Source organism: Zalophus californianus, chromosome 13 (assembly GCF_009762305.2).
Source record: "Zalophus californianus isolate mZalCal1 chromosome 13, mZalCal1.pri.v2, whole genome shotgun sequence".
NCBI classification, from domain to species: Eukaryota; Metazoa; Chordata; class Mammalia; order Carnivora; family Otariidae; genus Zalophus; species Zalophus californianus.
This window is the reverse complement of record NC_045607.1, coordinates 94,021,307-94,039,292: the sequence shown is the minus strand read 5'-3', so window position 1 is coordinate 94,039,292 and position 17,986 is coordinate 94,021,307. Positions and strand designations below refer to the sequence as shown.

Here is a 17,986-nt window from a genome sequence, read left to right as displayed (position 1 = left end):
GAGGGACTATATGACTGAGTGAATATATGAGTGAATGAATGAGTGAATAAATGAGTGAGTGAGTGAACGAATGTATGACTGAGTGTGTGAACGAGGGAGTGGGTGAATATATGACTGAGTGAACGAGGGAGTGTGTGAATGTATGACTGAGTGAACGAGTGATTGGATGTATGACTGAGTGAGTGAATGAAGGAGTGGGTGAATATATGACTGAGTGAACGAGGGAGTGTGTGAATGTATGACTGAGTGAACGAGGGAGTGGGTGAATATATGACTGAGTGAACGAGTGATTGGATGTATGACTGAGTGAGTGAATGAAGGAGTGGGTGAATGTATCACTGAGTGAGTGAACGAGTGAGCGAATGCATGACTGAGTGAACGAGTGAGCGAATGCATGACTGAGTGAACGAGGGAGTGAATGCATGACTAGTGAGTGAACGAGGGAGTGGTTGTCTCGCCTGCTGCCCCGCGCTCACTGCTGCGTCGCCTGCAGAGCCTGACCCCAGGCACACAGCTATTAAGCCCGAGGGGGATGACCAGGGTCACTGCGCCCCGAGGCCCCACGGAGATCCTCCGGGAGCTTCTGGGACTTGGCGGCCTCGGGCTGCATGGGGCGTGAGGGAACGCGGGACAGAGGGCTGGCTATCAGATCTGAGGCTCTAGACTCGTTTTTATGTGTTGGTAAAAGCACCCAGAGAGTCTTACGTTCTGAACCACAACACTATAAAAACAGGAAAATTTCCCCAGGGCTGTGTCAGTTTGCCGGGGCGGCCATAACAAAACACCACAGACGGGGTGTTTCAAAACAACGCACATTTATCCTCTCCCGGTCCCGGAGGCAGAAGTCCGAGGTCCCGCGTGGGCAGGCCAGTTTCCCCCAGGCCTCTCTGCTGGCGGGCTGGCACGTCTTCCTGTGTCCTCACGCGGTCGTGACTGTGTGTGTGTCCTCACCTCTTCTTCACGGGGACGCGGGTCCTGTTGGATCAGAGCTACTCTGACGGCCTCATTTTAACTTCATCCCCTCTGTAAAAGCCCGTCTCCAAACACGGTCCCATCAGAGGTGCGGGTGTTGGGACCAGCCGCACTGTGACCGTAGGATTGGCAGTCATGCTCCCTGGTACTCACCCAAAGGAGCTGCCCGCTGATGTCCACGCGAAACCCCCGCGTTTACACGGATGTCTACAGCCCGGTTCATAACCGCCGACACTTGGGAGCATCCAGGACATCCTTCCATGGGTGACGGACCAACGAGCTGTCCATCCGGACGAGGGAATATTACCCAGCACGAACACGAAACGGGCCAACAAGGCAGGAGGACGCCGAGGAGCCTCGAGTGCCCACCACTGGGGGCGGGGGGGGGGGGAGGCTCCACGCTGTGGGCTGCGCTTGTGGGACGTGCAGGAGAGACACGCCGTGAACACCATGAAACGACCTGGGTTGTGAACAGGTGGAGCACACAGGGTGTTCAGGGCAGTGAGGACACTGTGTGCGATACCACGGTGGTGGATGCGTGACAACGTGAATGTGTCGAAGCCCACAGAATGCACAACACCAAGTGAGCCTCACTGTGCGCTGGGGACTCGGGGTGACCACGGCATGCCCACCTGCACGCGTCGGTTGTAGCAAGTGTACCATCTGGTGGGGGTGTGGATGGTGGGGAGGCTGTGCCTGGCAGGGTATTTCAGGACCTTTTCAGTGGGCTGTGAGGCAAAAACCGCGCTAAAAATAATGTTTCTTTTAATAAAAACATACTGAAAAATTCTGAAATATGGAAACAAGAATTTACGATTTTTTTAAATAAATGAAGAGATCTACCGACATGGAGGGACATGGGTGTCCTCATTCTGCAGCCTCTGCTGGCTGAGCAAAGAGAGGACATAGCTCCAAGATGCAGACTCACGGACTCCCCCAGTACGCATTAGCACCTCCTGCATGCTGGGCCTATCGTGTGCGGGCAGCAGGCTCTGGAGGCCAGGGACGCACTGGCCCAGCCCTCCCAGGTCTCCCACTTGGCTGGAAGACAGGCACGTGGACAAGGGTGGTGCAACTGAGTAAGCTGGGAGACTCCAGGGTAGGAAGATCTTGGAGGGCTTCCTGGGGGAGGCAGCCTCTCAACTGACTCTGAAAGGGAAGAAGGAGTTCATCAGACCAGGGGGCAGGGGGGCGTTCCTGCAAAGTGTCAAGGACAAGGCTGGCTAGGGAGTGTTGAGGGGTGGGCTGCAGTGGGGGACCCAGGCTCCTGAGCACATTTTCTAAAATGCCTCTCTACAAATGACATTCGCAAGACACTATGTTGATATAACCATTGATGATGGCAAAGGTGGCGGAGGGAGGCACGTTTCTGTGCGTCCTGCCCAAGGGGCGGCCTGAGGGTGGGAGGAGGGCCGTGGTGGCCCTCCTCAGGCCAGGTCCACCTGGCAGCTCCCAGGGTGACCAAAGATTTCATCTGGAATATGCACAGTCTCCTACAATTTAATAAGGAAAAAACCCAGAAAACAAACCAGGTAGCCCTATAGGAAATGGAACAGAAGTCTTGAATGAGCATGTCAACAAGGGGATGCCCACGCGGCAATCATCACAGCAGAAGGTGCTGGTGGAAATTAAAACCCCAGTGAGCCACCACTGCAGCCTCATAGCAGAAGCCTGAGGGGCCAGGGGCCTCAGGGGAGCAGTAAAGCAGAGGGCGGGAGCTGAGGGAGGCGGGACTGGCTCTCACCCACCTTTGCACCCTGGCAAGCTATCCCTTGGCAGGTTCTCAAAAATGCAGCGACTTAGGTTGGCCCCACGAGGACAGGCCCCCGGCTGCCTGGTGCACCCCAGGGTCTAGCCCAGGACCTGGCATTTCTTCCCTGACCCGCCTGGTCCTTGGAGCAGGTCCCAAGGTCCCGGCCCTGGGTCTGTGGCACCCCAGAGGGGCCCACGCGGCAGAGCAGCCCTGCTCACTGTTTACCACTCTGGGTCCCTATAAATACCCCAGCTGAGGCAGAGAACCTCCTGATCATATTATGACCAGCCTAAATAAGACGCCTTTAATAAAGAGAAACACACGGCCCCATTTATACACAAGTGTGTAAAATATATTAAAATAATTTTAAGTGCATGAGTCACTCACAGAGTGTGTTTTTTAAAAACTCACAAACAGCACTTTGTAGTGAGGATGGCAGGGAACAGGGGCTTGTCCTGCAAACACGGACCTGGCAGGGCAGGGGTACTGATGTGCGGGGCACACTGTTGTGTCCCCCATGCCGGCCGGCGTTCCCTCGGGGGGGGGGGGGCGCACAGAGTCCCGGCTCCCACCCAGACAGTGAAGGGCGCCATTGGCATGGAAGCCTGAGGCTGGCCCACTTTCCACATTTCACCCCTTGGTGGGCACCGTGGGCAGAGCTGGTGGCCCCGTGGAGGGTGAGGCAGAGGGAAGGAAGGCTGCTCTGTATTCCATCCGCTCATCCTGGGCTCCTGGTTTCCTTGTTTATACATTGGAGAGAAGAACCTGACTCCAGGGGCCAGAGAAGACTCCAGAGGCAGCCCCCGCACAGTGATCCTCCCACGACCCCTCTCGCATCTCACACCATCTGTGACGGGGAGCTCACTCCCTCACCGGCATCCCTAGCTGCTGAACAGAGCCCCAGCCTGGCCCTGCTCCTGCCCAGGGCCCAACCAATCACTTTGGGGGTTAGCATTTCCACATGTGGGCTTGAGGAGGACACAGACATTTGCAGTCCATAACACCCAGCTTCCTCCAAAAGCAACTAATTGGTTTTCCTTAGTATCACTATAAAGCCTTGAGTTTTCAAATATTTGATGTGTTTCAAGCCATTATTGCAATAGTATCCCATATTTGGCCCATTGAGAGCTCTCCTTATTGGCCCCCTTGGTCCTCTTCCCGTGGGCCCGGTAGATCCACCACTTCCTTGCTGTTGCTTATGACAAGAAGCTCAGGTCATCTTGCCCATTTCTTGCCCCAGACACAGGCAGCCATTTCTAGAAGGACCCCTGGCTCCTTGTAGTGCAAGTGATATGCAGAGCCTACAGTGAGGGCACAGGCGTGCTCCTCACGACCGGATTTGTAGTGTCTAGGAATATTCAGGGCACAGAGGTATCGCATATGTATTTTTCCAAAGATTTTGTTTTCTCGTGCTAAAAACACACTCAACATAAAGTTTACCATCAACCATTTTTTTTTAAGATTATTCACTTATTGGAAAGGGAGAGAGAATCTCAAGCAGACTGTGCTGAGTGCAGAGCCTGATGCAGGGCTGGATCCCACAACCCTGAGATCATGACCTGAGCCGAAATCAAGACTCGGACGCCGAACTAAATGCGCCAGCCAGGCGCCCCTCCATCAGTTTCCAAGCATACAGGTCAGTGGCTCTGCGCCTGTCACCAGCACTGTGTCCAGAACTCTGTTCACGTCATAGAATGGAACTGCGTGTGGGAACCACTGCCCCCCTCCCCCTCCCCCCCGGCAGCCCCCTCCTCTCTGTCTCTGTGCATTTGACTACTGTAGGTCACTCACAGGAGGGGCATCCTAGGGGATCTGCCCTTTTGTGACTGGCTTATTTTGTTCAGCGCAGTGCCCTCCAGGTTCATCCATGCTATAGCAGGTGTCAGATCTTATTTTTAAGGCTGAATACTATTCCGTTGTATGGATATATCTCTCCTTATCCATTCCTCCCCTGATGGACACTTGGGTGGTTTGAGGAATAATGCTACTGTGAACATGGGTGTGCAAATGGGCATGAATATGCTTTTGTTGCAGAATCCAAGGAGGCAGTGAGGATGTGTTGCATGCATGGGGCCTGCTCAAAGCATGCAGGCTGGGGTTGCTCCCACAGATCCCTCCGGTGTGGCCTCTGTGCCCCCTCCCCCACACCCCCAGCTTGCACATCCTCCAGCCGCTGGGCCACCGCCCACCCCATGGGGCTTTGGCTAGAAACACAGGGGCTCCTGTCAGTTTGTTTCTCACAATCCTGTTTACCACTCTGGTCTCCTGGACAAGCGGGAAGTGCAGACCGCTGTTCAGAAGTCTTTGAACAGGCACTGCTGGTATCACACAGCCTGGACCCTGGGGCCCTGCAGGGCCCTTCTCTGCTTCTTCCTCTCCCTTCTCCATCCTCTGCCTCCTTCCCACTCCCTGTCACACCCCAGGGGGGCTGCTGATGGTGGACGCAGAGCCTGCCGTGCATGAAGGTGGGTGGACTGCATCAAGGGTTCCAGAAGCTCTGAGCGGGGAAGGGTCCTCAGAAAGCACCTATGACATCCGGCAGTCCTAACCCTCATTGCTCAGAGACAATCCTACCAGAGCCCCACTAACTCAGAGCCGTCAGGGGAACAGTTCTATGGCTGCACTCATGTTACAGAGGGCAACACGCCACACAGAAGACAAAGGGTATGTTTTCCAACAAATTCTGCTGTGGGCAACTGGGAGTCCATGCTCCACACCAGTCCGAGCAGCCACAGCTGGGGCCCGCACTAGCTTGCTCACTCATGGGAGCCTGGGTGTGAGTTCCTGCGAGGGGCTGGTGACAGCAGAGGCCCTCAGCCAGTCCAAGGCCTGCGCTTGCAGGGGGCAGTCAGACCATGGCTAGCGTTCATTCACTCACTCACTCATTCACTGCAGGCCTGCCAGTGCCTGCCCTCAACCTGGAGGGGACACGTATTTGTGTCCAGGTTCTGGGCAAGCCTGGGGGCTGTGGGAGCACAGCCCGGTGCCCGACACCCACAGGGATGAAGTCAGGGAGGTCTATGGAGAAGCTGCTTCTGGAAAGTTTCTGTGTATCTGCGGTTGGCCAGCCGAGGAGGGGCCGAAGGCATGCCTTGGGCAGAGGAGGCAGCACAGTTCTGGAGGGTGGGGGCCCGGACAGTGTGGGCTCCAGCATGTGGGACAGGAACCAGCAGGCAGAGCGTGTTCAGAGAAGAGGGTGCAGGGGTGGGCTGGCCTGGACGGGGCACGGGGGCTGATGAAGAGCAAGCACAGCAGCTCCCCACCCCAGGGAGTGGAGCGCCCCAGGGGCCACACCCAGGCTCCCAGGGGCCTGCCACCACAAGGCCCTGGGAGGAGGGGCGTCACGTTTCTAGAGCCTGTGGGAGCCGAGGCCAGGGGAACTTTTGTCATGTGAGATCTTCACGTCCATCCTCAGCACGCGGTGGGGGTTTGGCCCAAGTTCTCCAGCTTCAAAAAGTGGCAACTACTCCTCTGGCCCCCAGGTGTTTCTGGTGCACTCAGCATGTCCCAGGCACTGTCCCAGGGATAGGGGCGCAGGGGTGAGGGGACAGACAGGGCAGACATGCCAGTGGGAGAGACGGCCAGAAGTCCATCCACTGATGACCTCTCAAAAAGTCCCACACACATGACGACATGTGGGGGTGGGGCAGAGCAGGGGGCTGCTTCCTTGCCAGCACCCCCGTAGCTCCCAACAGCCCCCAGGACACCACACTGACACCACACCGTGCCCTCATGCTCATTCCAAAACTCCTCTGTGAAGAAGTCCCACTGGCTTCAGCGGTCAGGCCGCTCAGTGAGGCTATGGGACTATCACTGGTCACGATTTTAAGGAGAGGGAACCCGAGGAAGGGAGAGAATGGGTCACACAGCCAATGAGTGGTGGTCAGGCCACCTGGCTTACAAGCCAAGCGCTCAACCAGCCAGCAAGCTGCCTCCATCGCTCCTGCTAAGCCTTCCTGGGACCCTCCAGTGGTGGAGGACAGAGCTGGAGCAGGAAGGGCTCTGCCGCTGGACGTGAAGGCAAATCACCCTTTTCTGAGCTTCCGGTCCCTCACCTGTGACATGGACTTGGTAGTCTGTTCTGAGAGCTTCGAGGCTACCCCGCGAGAGTAAGGACAGTAATGCAGTCTGCTGCCCCAGGAGGGTGGTGGCGGTGTGCACACGCCACAGCTACAAACCCAGGGAGGCCCCCGGTTCCAGCTGGGCTCCAAGGCTAAGGGTGAGGTCACCCTGAACTCCTGCACCCCCTCCTCAGGCAGCACCCGGGAAGATGCATGACTCCAGACGCCCCAACCCATTCCCGCCCACCCACCCCTTTCAGACAGGAAGGAAGGACGCCGCAGAGACCCCGGCAGGGGGAAGAAGCTCAGCCCGGTGTCCTCCCGCTCGCTGCGAGTTTTCCCCGAGCATCTCAGTGGGTGCCGGGCCCAGCAAAAGCGGGGGGTCTGAATCCGGGACGGCCTGGCCAGGCGCAGATCCAGTGTACCTCGGGGTGCAGGAGGAAGCCAGGGGCGGAGCAGCTACCGCTGGGGGCCCTCGGGCTGTGCCGGGACTGGGGCGGCAGCGTCCCAGCACAGACCCCCAGGCAAATGCACAGGGCGTCAGAGCAGAGAGGAGCGCCAGCCAACGAGGCAGGGCGGCTCGAGCTGCCTTCTGGCGACGACAGGGCCCGGGAAGGAGGGAGTCAGGCGCCCTTGAGGAGCTGAAACACCGCGAGTAAGCCGCGGGCGAAGGCACCTCGGGCTGATTTCCATTTTCGCCTCGATCTACCGGGCCACACCAGCCTCACTGTCGTGCACGGGGTCACCTGGCGGTCTGGGACGGGGGCCCGGGAAGAGCCCGGAGCCTGCGATCCCCACCCCTCCTTCCCTTGCCCGTTCCTAGCTCCCCTTCCTCCGCCTCCCTCTCTCGTCTTCCCCACCTCTGTGCTGTCCGCCGCCCTTCGTGCCCACAGCGCCCACTCCCACCCGGCCTCCCCGCGTCTCCCTCCGACACGCTTCCACATTTGTGGGTCCGTTTCTGCATCTCCGGTCTCTGCACGTCTCTCTCCCCTGTCTCTCCGCTCTCCCCGCGTCTCTGTGCCCCGCCCCCTGCCATCCCCAGGGCGCGCCCCCGCCTCCACCTGCCCCTGCCCCTTCCCGGAGCCGCCTCCCGTGCACAGCGCCGCGAGCCTCGCTAATGCGTTTCGCATGGCGCGTCAGTCAAACGCCCTTCTAATGTCCTTAAAGCACGCAGAAAATTGCATCCTTATGAAAAAAAAAAAAAAAAGCAAATTGCCTGGTGGAGGCGGAGCTGCCGCAGGGCTCCAGCGGCCGCGCGCCGAGTTTGGACGCGCTGGGCGGGCGGAGGCGCCTGCCCCCGGGCTCCCAGGGCTGCAGGGCGAGGGAGCCAGGATGCCGCCTTCCGCGTAGCACCTGGGCCCACCGCCTCGCCCCTCACCCACTACCCTTGACCACCTCTCCACACTTGTTTCCTCCACTCTGACCCAGTCCGCCCCCTGCCAGCCCTTAAGACCAAACTCCTAACTGCCTCAGGACCTTTGCACTTGCTCTGTCGGCTGCCTGGCATACATTCCTTCAGGTCGCAACTGAAGGGTCAGCTCCTGACAGAGATCCTCACCAACCACACTGACTAAGGCCGCCCTCCCACTCATTGTCTGTCACATGCTTTATTTTCTACAAGGCATGTGTGACTCTCTGAAATCATCTTGTCGGTTTAATTGTTACTCCTTTGGGACCTACCCAAGTCCCCTCACCTCCAACATCCGTGGGTCAGAGGCTGTATGCCCCATGCCTAGCACAGTGCCTGGTACACACACACAGCAGGCATTTAATAAATACTTAGTGAACAAGTGTACATACTTATTCTGCACAGGTAGAGACTGTTGGGGACCCTAAGGCATCTGGGATGCCCCAAGCTGAACCTCAAGGCTGCTGGCCAAGGGGCAGTGGAGACCCACAGAGGTGAAGATAGATCCAAATTCTGCTGCTAATAGTTGTGTGTCCCTGGGCAAGTTGCCTAACATCTCCGAGCTTTATCTTCATCTGTAAAACTGGAGTAAGGTACCCACCTTACTGGGCTGTCACTGGATCCACATAGGGAAAGGGCCTGCGTCACGGTTCTGGGAACTGCCTGCCACACTCAGTAACGGCTTTGTTAAATGAATGAGTGGCCCACGGAAGGGCTTGGTTAGTATCAGGGTCCATGATGCCACTGAAGCCAGACACTGATATTTCCGGAAGCACTAAGAAAGAAAATGTACGAAGACATTGCCAATAGAGTCATGACCCAATGCTTTTATGTAGCCAGAATTTTTATGTTATACTTACTCAAAGATCTCTTTTGGGCCTACTTACACCTTGATTCCACCCCCCCACAACCAGATCTCTAGTGAGTTTACATAAAAAGGAAACTATTAGGGAAATCAATGGCTTGAGGTGTTCCTAAAACTCCTCTGAGGTCAGAGCTGCCTCTGAATTCGTGCCATCCTGCAGCCAAAATCCTGAGCCCCTTGGCCTCTGCCTGGAGGGTGATCTGCTCCCCGCCCCTCCCTGCACCTCAAGGAAGGTCTCCCCTCCAGCTGGCTTCCTGGCTCTCTCCATCGAGGGCGGGGGGAGGAATCAGTGCACCTGCTGCAGGGACAGTCACACCTGCAGACACAGGGCTCACAGTGCCCTGGACACCTCCCCCCAAACTGTCGTATGAACTCAGATTTCAGAAAAGGGAAGATGTTGTCTTAAACTTGATGAGATTCAGTAATATGGTATAAGAACTAGGAAGGGGGCTTTTTTTTTTAAGATTTTATTTATTTGAGAGAGAGAGAATGAGAGAGAGCACGAGAGGGAAGAGGGTCAGAGGGAGAAGCAGAGTCCCCGCCGAGCAGGGAGCCCGATGTGGGACTCGACCCCGGGACTCCAGGATGATGACCTGAGCCGAAGGCAGTCGCCCAACCAACTGAGTCACCCAGGTGCCCATGAAGGGGACTTTTTAAGTCCTAGAAGGGAGAGGCGCCTGAAAAGCTAGGTCAGGAGGTGCCTCACTGGGCCTTACTGCAGACAGGAGGAGGACCTGCCTTTCACTGTACCCTGTGTCCAGGGCCCGGGGACCCGGCCAGCAGAGCCAGGCTGACTGCATGCACGGCCCAGTCTCTTTGGCCACCTTTCTGCCCCACTCACTGAGGGAGTAAGGCTCCCCCACTCCCTAAAGTGGGGAGGCGGTGTTTGAGAGGTTTTTTTCTTCCAACTTATGGGTTCCCACCAGTGGCTTCCAGGGGAGCTCCGAACAGGGAAAGGGTTAAGCCAGAGTAAACTCTGTATTTTACAAAGTGGCGTGGCGTGGGGAGCCCCCGCTCCCAGCTGCACCTGTCACGTCCTGGCGGTGCCGGCTCTGGGAGGAAGCTGGGGACGGGCTGCGGGCCTCAGGCCCCCCTCGATCGGACCACGCTCTCCCCGAACGCTCCGGTGTGCCTCCCGAGCTGGGGTCCCGCTTCCACCGACGAGAACGACTTGTTCAGGGTCGGGGTCACAGTCTCCCTCCCCGGCTCTGCCCTGCAGCCAACCCTCCCCCAAAGTCTCCCCTACTGCCCAGCCCCGCCAACTCCCCTCTCCTCCTCCCCGGAAGCACGGAAAGCGCAGATTTGGCGGCTATAGCCCGACGCGGCTACCCGGCTAACTCGGCGCTGCTCAGCCCTCGGGCGGCCCCGGGACCTTCCAGCCGGGAGGGTCCCTGCCGCCGCGGGAGCTCCCCCAGCCCCCACCCCAGCGCCGCGGCTCTCGCGAGACGCCCGAGCCCGCTCCCTCCCCCGGCCGCCGGCCCTGCGCTCCCGGGGCGCAGCCGCGACCTCGTTCGCCCCCGCACAACCCCGGGCGTTGTGTTTCCCAGGACCTTGGGGCGGAGAAGACATTCATGTGGCCGGGGAGCGGGGAGGGGGCGAGGAGACCGTCCCTCCCCGCCGCCGGGCCTGCGGTGGGGGGCGCGCGCACTGCTGGGCCGGGAGGGGCCTCTGCGCGGGGTGGCTTCCCGCGGACGCACCGCGTCACCTCCGTGGGGAGGATGAGGCCCTTCTCCCGGAGTCGCGGCTCGGGCTGCGGGCTGCGAGCCAAGTCTGGGGCGCCGTGGGCACGTCGTGGCTTCTCCGGGAAGGGCTGAGCTCCCCCGCCCCGGGCTTCCCGAGCACGGAGCCCCGAGCTGCCCGGCCGGCCGCCCCTTCCCCTGCCCACCGAGGGGTGCAGCGGCGCAGGCGGTGCCGGGAACCCCTCCCACCGCCGCCCGCACTGGGGCCCCAGCTCCCCCTCTGACGGGCTGGTGACCTCTCGCCAGCAGGGCCTGCTCAGGCTCCCCATCTGCGTCTGGAGGGTCTGCCGTCGCTGGAATATTGGGGCCCCTGTGCTCTGGCTCCCAATTCGCCGGACGGCCCCCTCCCCCCAAGCCCTCGTCCCTCGAGGCCCTTCCGTGCAGTCCAGTGAGGGGGCTGCCTTGAGGAAACGCCGCAGAACCGCAGGGCAGTCTGCCTAAGGTCGCATTCCTCAGAGTGAGTCCAACCTGGGGCCCCAGAACCGACTTGGAGGAGTGGGTCAGAACCCCTCCTTCTCTTCTCTTGGAGCCTCTTTCCTTCTACAGCTCCCCGCGGCTGACAGAGGCTGTAGCTGGAATCTGCACCCAGGGCCCAATCGGGACAAAATTTGTGGGACCTTCTCTTTCCTTCCTTCTGAAGTGGAGAGACGGACACACAGCCGCAACCCTCGCTGGGCTGCTCTGGGCTTGGGGCAGGAAGGTCACCTCCCACCGCCACGTGTAGCCACCTGGGGGTAACCCGCAGGGCCTGAAGGGATCAGGGGTGCAGCCTACACAGAAGATCCGATCCCTCCGGCGCGCCTGGGCCGCCCAGGGTTTCTCCTCGGGACGCTGGCCAGCGAGTAGGCTGGAAGCTGTTTGCAAGGTGGAGCTAACAGCTTTTGAGCTGGTTTCCCTGAGACCTGGCAGGGCTGGGGCGCGTGGAGAATTGTCTGCAGCCCTCAGAAAGAACCCACTCTCTCACTCTTCCCGGCCTTGACCATACGCCCGCGGTGCTCCGGGACTGGAAAGCCAAGAGATGATTTCCCCAAGGAACGCTCAAGCTGCAATTTGAAGGAAGCCGTCGTCACCACAGGTGGAGGCCATAACTGTCATTTTCATATTTGGAGATGCAAAACCTGAATCTCTGTCCGCCGTATTTGTGTCTGGAGGACTTGGTCCCGCTTGAAATTCTGCAGGGCCAATATGGGGCCTCTCCCTGAGCTTTAACCAGCAAAGTGGCCATCTCTCCATCCCCAGGCCCTGCTCTTCGTCCTCATAGGAAGTGCAAAGACTGGAACCCACAGGCCTGCGCAGTCCAACCTAGAGAGTCAGAAGTCAGCTGAAGCCTTCCCGTGTGTGAGGAGAGGGCACCGCGGGCACATGCCACCAAGCTGCACCCCTGGAAAGGGCACCCTGCGAGAACTGGGGAGGCTCTCTGTCCTCTGCCTAGGTCAGGTGCCCTTGCTGCCGGAGTCGGACCTCGGGGCTAGGCGCCGCCGCTGGGCATGTACTGCGCAAAACGTTAAGACCTGGCGCAGGCACTGTTGAGGCCGGGTGGCGCGCCTCTGTGTGGACCTCGGAGCCGGGGCTCCCCGTCTGCCTCACGAGAGCGGACCGGGACCATCTCGAGGACCTCACAGGCGGTTCTTCAAGTCCCTGGAGACCGAACCAACAACCGGAGGCGGCTCTCAGCCCCGGGACACTTCCGGAGCCAGCCCCACCGCGGCCTGGGGCTCCTACTCCTCTGCGAGACCCCTGTGCAGCCCCGCTGCTACCGCGGGAGCCCTGGCCTGGGAAGAAAGGGGAGGAGGCTCGCCTTGGACCCTCACGCCGAGAGGAAGCGATTGCTGGGATCCTGCAGCAACTGGGCCGCCTGCCCTGCCAGTCCGAGCCCGTGGGGGCAGGTCACAGTTCGCTCCCGCAAAGCGTGGGGAGAGGGTGTTTCAGAAGCCAGTGCGAGTGTCCCTCTTACGAACCGCCGCGACCCCCCTCCTCCAGCCCCGCAGACTCAGAAACCCCTTCATCAAGCCCCGCTGTGTCATAAAATATTTTATTGGAAAAAAATCACTGTCTTCGCAAGAGAGGGGTAGGAGCCCCAGCGCCGTGGGGGACCCGGCCTCAGGGTAGAGCCGCCGGGCTGTCGGGGCGCCCTATCGGGCCGTAGTGGCCTGAGCCAGGCGGCGGGGTCCCCGACGGGCGGAAGCGAGTGTGTGCCGGCGGCGTCAGGCCGCGGAGGGCCGGCCGAGGCGGGTGGGAGTGCGGGAGAGGAGCGGGGCGTGAATGCGCGCGGAGCTCCGGGCCCAGGCGTCCGTCCGCCGTGCCGGACGCGAGTCCCCAGGCCAGGGCTGGGAGTGCACTGGGGCCGGGCTTCGCTGCAGGGTCTGTGTCCTTTCTCGCTTTGCCCCTAACTGTCCGCATTCAAGGTAATAATAAAACGTTTAGAAAGCAAACGGCGTGGCCGCGGAAGGGCCGGCTCGCGGCTTCCAGCGGGCGGAGGGGGCCCCGGTCGACGCTTTGGGCGCTCAGTCCTCGCGGCTCCTGTCGATGGTCTCGCCTGGCGCCTCCGCCGGCTTCTCCGCCTCCTTGGCGCGCTCCTGCTCCGTGAGCTGTTCGCTCGTGGGAATGGAGTTCTTCTTGGGCCGCCCCTTGGGCTTGGTGGGAGACTCCAGGCCGCCGCCCTGCAGCACCTGCGCGTAGGATGGCCGCACGGCGGTGAGCTAGGACCGGGGAGCGGGACCCCGCGCCCTGTGCCCAGGCAGGACCTGCCCGGCACAACGAGGCCGTCCGAGGCCGCGCCTAGCCCGGGGAAATGGCGGCCATCCGAGCGCTGCTGGGGAAAGCAACCGAAGGGTCGGGCCTAGGGGTTCAAAGCTGCCGGAAGGCCTGAAGGTGCAGCGGAGCACGAAGGAATGTGGGCTGTGCTGGGGCACCCAGAGGGAGGGAGAGCACAGAGAGGGTCCCTGTGGGCACCAGGCACGGAGGGAACTGGAAGGATTGGGTAGATGTCTCCGCGGTGGGGGTGGGGGTGGGAGCTCCTGGAGGGCACAGGGGCCTGGTGGTGGTGATGGTGGTGGTGGTGGTGGTGGTGGTGGTGGTGGTGGTGGTGGGGAGCTCCTGGAGGGCACAAGGGCCTGGTGGTGACCGGGGTGCAAAAAGTCACAAGCACACTCACTATTTTCTTCCACTTCATCCTCCGATTCTGGTACCACGTCTTCACCTGCAACTGGCTCAGGCCCAGGGATTCAGCGAGATCTATTCTGGAAAGATCATGGTGCACCTTCAGCAGGGCTAGCAGACCCCTCCCACAACCCGCTGGGCTCAGCCTGGCCCCATGGCTACCTGTCCGGCGTGGAGAGGTACTTCTGCTTCTCAAAGCGTTTCTCTAGGCCCATCAGCTGCAGCTCAGTAAACACCGTGCGGCTCCGACGCCCCTTCTTGGCCTTGGCGCCCGGATCCCCGGTGCCCGGTGTCTCCAACTTCCCACGGAGCTGCAGCTCAAGAGGCAGGTGCGGTGTGCCAGGGGCACCGGGCAGTCCAGGCCCTGCTGCCAGTAACGCCGAGCCTAGCCCAGAACAGCCCAGCGGCGCCAGAGGGAACTTAAACACCGCAGCCTGCTCAGCTTTCAACACGGCTGCAAGAAGAGAGAGTAGGGAGCCGGTGAGCTTGGGCCGTGCTCCTCCTCCTGGAGAACCCCTACACTGTGCGCCGTGGGAGTGCTCGCCACACTTGGCCAGTGCCACCCAGCACAAAACCTTCCTGTCTGGCCACAAAGGTCAAGATTTGGGCCGCTTGCCTAGGGTGACCCTCTTCAAAGCCAGTGTCACTGAAGTCTGGGAGGGGGGACCTCCCCCACCCGGGCCTCTGCCTGGTGTCCCCCAGTCCCCAGCAGCCACTGGGATTCTCAATGAATAAAGTCGGGGCTCTGAGAAGCACAGTGTGTCTTTCACAGAAAAGGGAAAGCAAGAAGAAATGGCAGTGAGTCAGGAAGGTGAGTGTTTGCCCCAACCAAGTTGGCATCACTGTGTCCCGAAACCAGAACATTAACCGCGTGAGTGCGTCTGCTCCTCTGTGCCCGTGCCACAGCCACGCGGCGGGCAGACGGGGGTCACTTGCGGGGGTGAGGTTGGGCACTCCGCAAAGACTCCAAGCATCTCCCCGCATCGGGAAATTGTCCTTCCTGTTTTCTCTGTTGAGACTCTTCCCTCGAAGACGTTTCCATTTTTCATTAGTCCTATGACGATGATTTCCCCCCCTCCCCCCGCTTCAAACGAATTGTTAACGACAGTGCAAAGAGCTGCGGAGAGGCTGCATCAGAGCTGCATGAAAACGAACAAACTGGCCCTGCGGCCCTCCGCGCTGGCGGGGCCTGGGCCTGAGGGTCTTGGGTGCAGAGCAAGGCCGTTTGCAGGGTGGGGCTCCTGCTGGGATGTACGGGGGGGCCTCCCTTCCCCGGCAGGCATCACTGGGGCTGCAGATGCTCGCCCGCTGGAGTCGGCCAGGGCCGGGCAAGGTGCGGGCAAATGTGAGGAGGAGACGAGCGATCCTTGGGGGAAGGGGGGACAGGGAGGGCAGACGGACCCCATCGAAAAGTCCACCGATGGGGGGGAGAGAGACCGGGAAAGGCCAGAAGAAGAAGGGGTACCGAGAAGAGAACCAGCAGGAAAAGGCAGGATCAGCCAAGGAAGGAAGAGAACCGATGGCGGCAGAAAAAGCCAGAACAGGCAGCTCAAGATCCCAGGAGGCCCAGCCGACCTGGAGGGAAAGGGCCAGGCGGCAGCGGCTCACAGCCAGGCCTCGTGTCCCCAGGTGAGGCCCACGGGCATCGCGCTGCGGCAGAGGCCGTTGCTCCCCCACCGGAGTCCCCGGAACCAGCGTTAGCCCCCAGCACAGTCCTCGGAGACATGGGCTTCTGCCCCAAAGGTCCGGCTTCCCCGCCATGGGCAGCCGCGGCCACTCCCGACCAGCCCTCTGCGGCTTAGACCCGGGAGCCCGAGGCCCGAGGTCGCTCTGACCCGCAGTCTGACATTCGCAGTCTGGTCCTGCGCCCGCTCTGGGGATGCGGGCTCGGGGCCCCGACCGGAGGCCGCAGGTCGGCGGTGAAGGAGAGAGCGGACGCCCCCCCCCCCCCCCAGCCGGCCTGGCTTTGCCGGCACCAGGCCTGCTTTCTGCGCGGCCCGGCGCCTGCCCCTCGCTTCCCTGGCTGGAGCGCGCCCTGGGAGCGGCCGGGGCCTGTGCACCCAGAGCTGCGTCCTCGAGGCAGAGCGGCTCGCTCCCCACAACGCCCGGCCCCGCACGTACCCAGGTGGCTGTGGAAGGGCCGCGCGGCCAGCAGCGCCTGCACGCCGAACTTGAGCAGCTCGCCCGCCGCGGCAGCAGCGGCGGCGGCGGGCGCGGCGCCCTTGGGCCCCGGCGGCTCGGTGAGGATCTCTTCGATCATGAAGCTGCGGTAGCGATGCGGCGGGTGGTCGGCGCAGCCCTCGGGCGGCCCGAAGCGCGCGGCGCCGGGGTCCCCAGACCGCTGCATCGCGGCGCCCGCGGCTCGGTGGCGGTGGCGGCTCGGGCGCGGGGCCCGCGCGGGGCTCTAGGCCGGCCCGCAGCTCGGGGCGGTGCGCGGGCACCGGCTCATGCCCCCTCCCCCCGCCGGCCGGCCGGGCGGAGGCGCAGGGCGCGGGCGGGGCGCGCGGGGCTCGGCCGGTCGGACCCGGGACTGCCTCCCCGCCCCGCGCCGCCGCGCCTCTAGCCCGGCCGGTCCCGCGTCCCCGCCCCGCCCCGCCCCGCCCGGCCGCCCCGCCCCGCGCCGCCGCCCCCACCCCCCAGGCCGAGCCCGAGGGAGGCCGGAGAGGGGAAGGAGGCGCGAGGGAGGGGGCCGCGAGAGGGGCGGGCCGACGAGACCGAGGGGACCCAGCGGAGCGCACGCCCAGGAAGGAGAGAGCGGGAGAGCTCGGAGGCCAGACCCCCAGAGATGGGAGCGGAGGGTTCGAGAGGGAGGTGAGAGAGGGGTGGGCGCGAAACAGCGAGGCCACACAAGACGCGAGACAGTGATGAGAGGGTGCCACAGACGCCGAGGCGTGAGCACAGAGGCCGACGGAAGCGCGGGAGCCGGCCGGCCGCGACGTGCCGCAGGGCACAGAGGCAGGCAGGGCTGGGCAAGGGGCAGTAAAGAAAGACCGAGGACAGCTATAGGAAGGCAGCGGCCTGGCCAGGGGTTAGGGAGCCCTGGAGAGGTCGGGGGAGGAGAGGCAGAGGCCGCGCGGCTTGGCTGGGAGAGGAGGAGCCACGCACAGCCTCCTGGCCCGCGCTCAGAGTCACCCGCCAGGGTGGGGTGCAGCAGCAGGCAGGGGTGCAACTCTCAGAGCAGCGGCCGCACCTGCGCACTCTCGCCTCAGTTTACCAGACATGGCCTCATCTGTCCTGAGCTGCCCTGAGAGGTTCTCCAGCCGGGATTTGCTTATATTGCCAAGAGATGCAGGGGCACATCCTCCTTGGCGGTCCCCCTCCTGTGGGGTGGGTTCTGTCCCCCTACTTAGAGGAAGAGATGGATGCCCAGGAAGGAAATGCGGCAGCTCCACGTAAGAGCACAGGGCTGAGCTGGATGAGGGGCCACAGGGTGCAGTGGGAGTCTGGAGACAAACTCTGGCGTCGCCCTACTGGTCTCTGAGACTCTGAGAGTCCCCCCATATGATTGAGGGAGGTCCAGCCTTCCCTGGCTCCCCTTCGTCGCTGCAGAAATATAAACCCAGGCTGTGGGGTGAACAATCTCCCCAGATCTCTGCTGAGTCTCTCTCTCTCCTTGGCTCTGCTACTCCTGACAGGCCGCTGCCCCTTCTGGGCCTCAGCCTCCTGACCTGTCCTGAGGAGCTGCTGCTGCAGGGCTCCAGGGAGGCTCTGATGACTGAACAGGAGGTCCTGCAGCCCTGTGCCCCACAGGTCTGCTGGGGAGGAGTACACAGTTTGTCTGGGCAAGGAGGGTGGGTTGTCAGTGGGGTGGATGAGTGTCTCTGGGAGGCTGGGGAGAGTGCCAGCCCTCCTCTCCCAGCCCATTGCCGAGGTCCTGGACCACTTCTGCCACTCTGTGAACTCTGACGTCCTCTGTGTTTGCTTCTGGGAAATAGGGCCTACCATACCCATGGCCCTACTCTCTGAAAGTTGATGCAATCTCTCTAGCTCCAGCTGCTGACAATGAGATCCTGAGGCCAGTTCCAAGCC

At 61.5% G+C, this 17,986-nt stretch overlaps 1 protein-coding gene across 1 annotated transcript; it reads right to left on the bottom strand.

The window, feature by feature from the left end:
• Positions 1 to 13,118: 13,118 nt before the first annotated feature.
• Positions 13,119 to 16,304, bottom strand: BARX1 (BARX homeobox 1). The gene is made up of 4 exons (XM_027616855.1): positions 16,079 to 16,304; positions 14,120 to 14,411; positions 13,953 to 14,037; positions 13,119 to 13,467 (listed from the first exon to the last, which is right to left on the bottom strand). Exons 1-4 carry the CDS (start codon positions 16,302 to 16,304, stop codon positions 13,303 to 13,305), a joined length of 768 nt encoding a protein of 255 aa, XP_027472656.1. The 3' UTR covers positions 13,119 to 13,302.
• Positions 16,305 to 17,986: the final 1,682 nt, after the last annotated feature.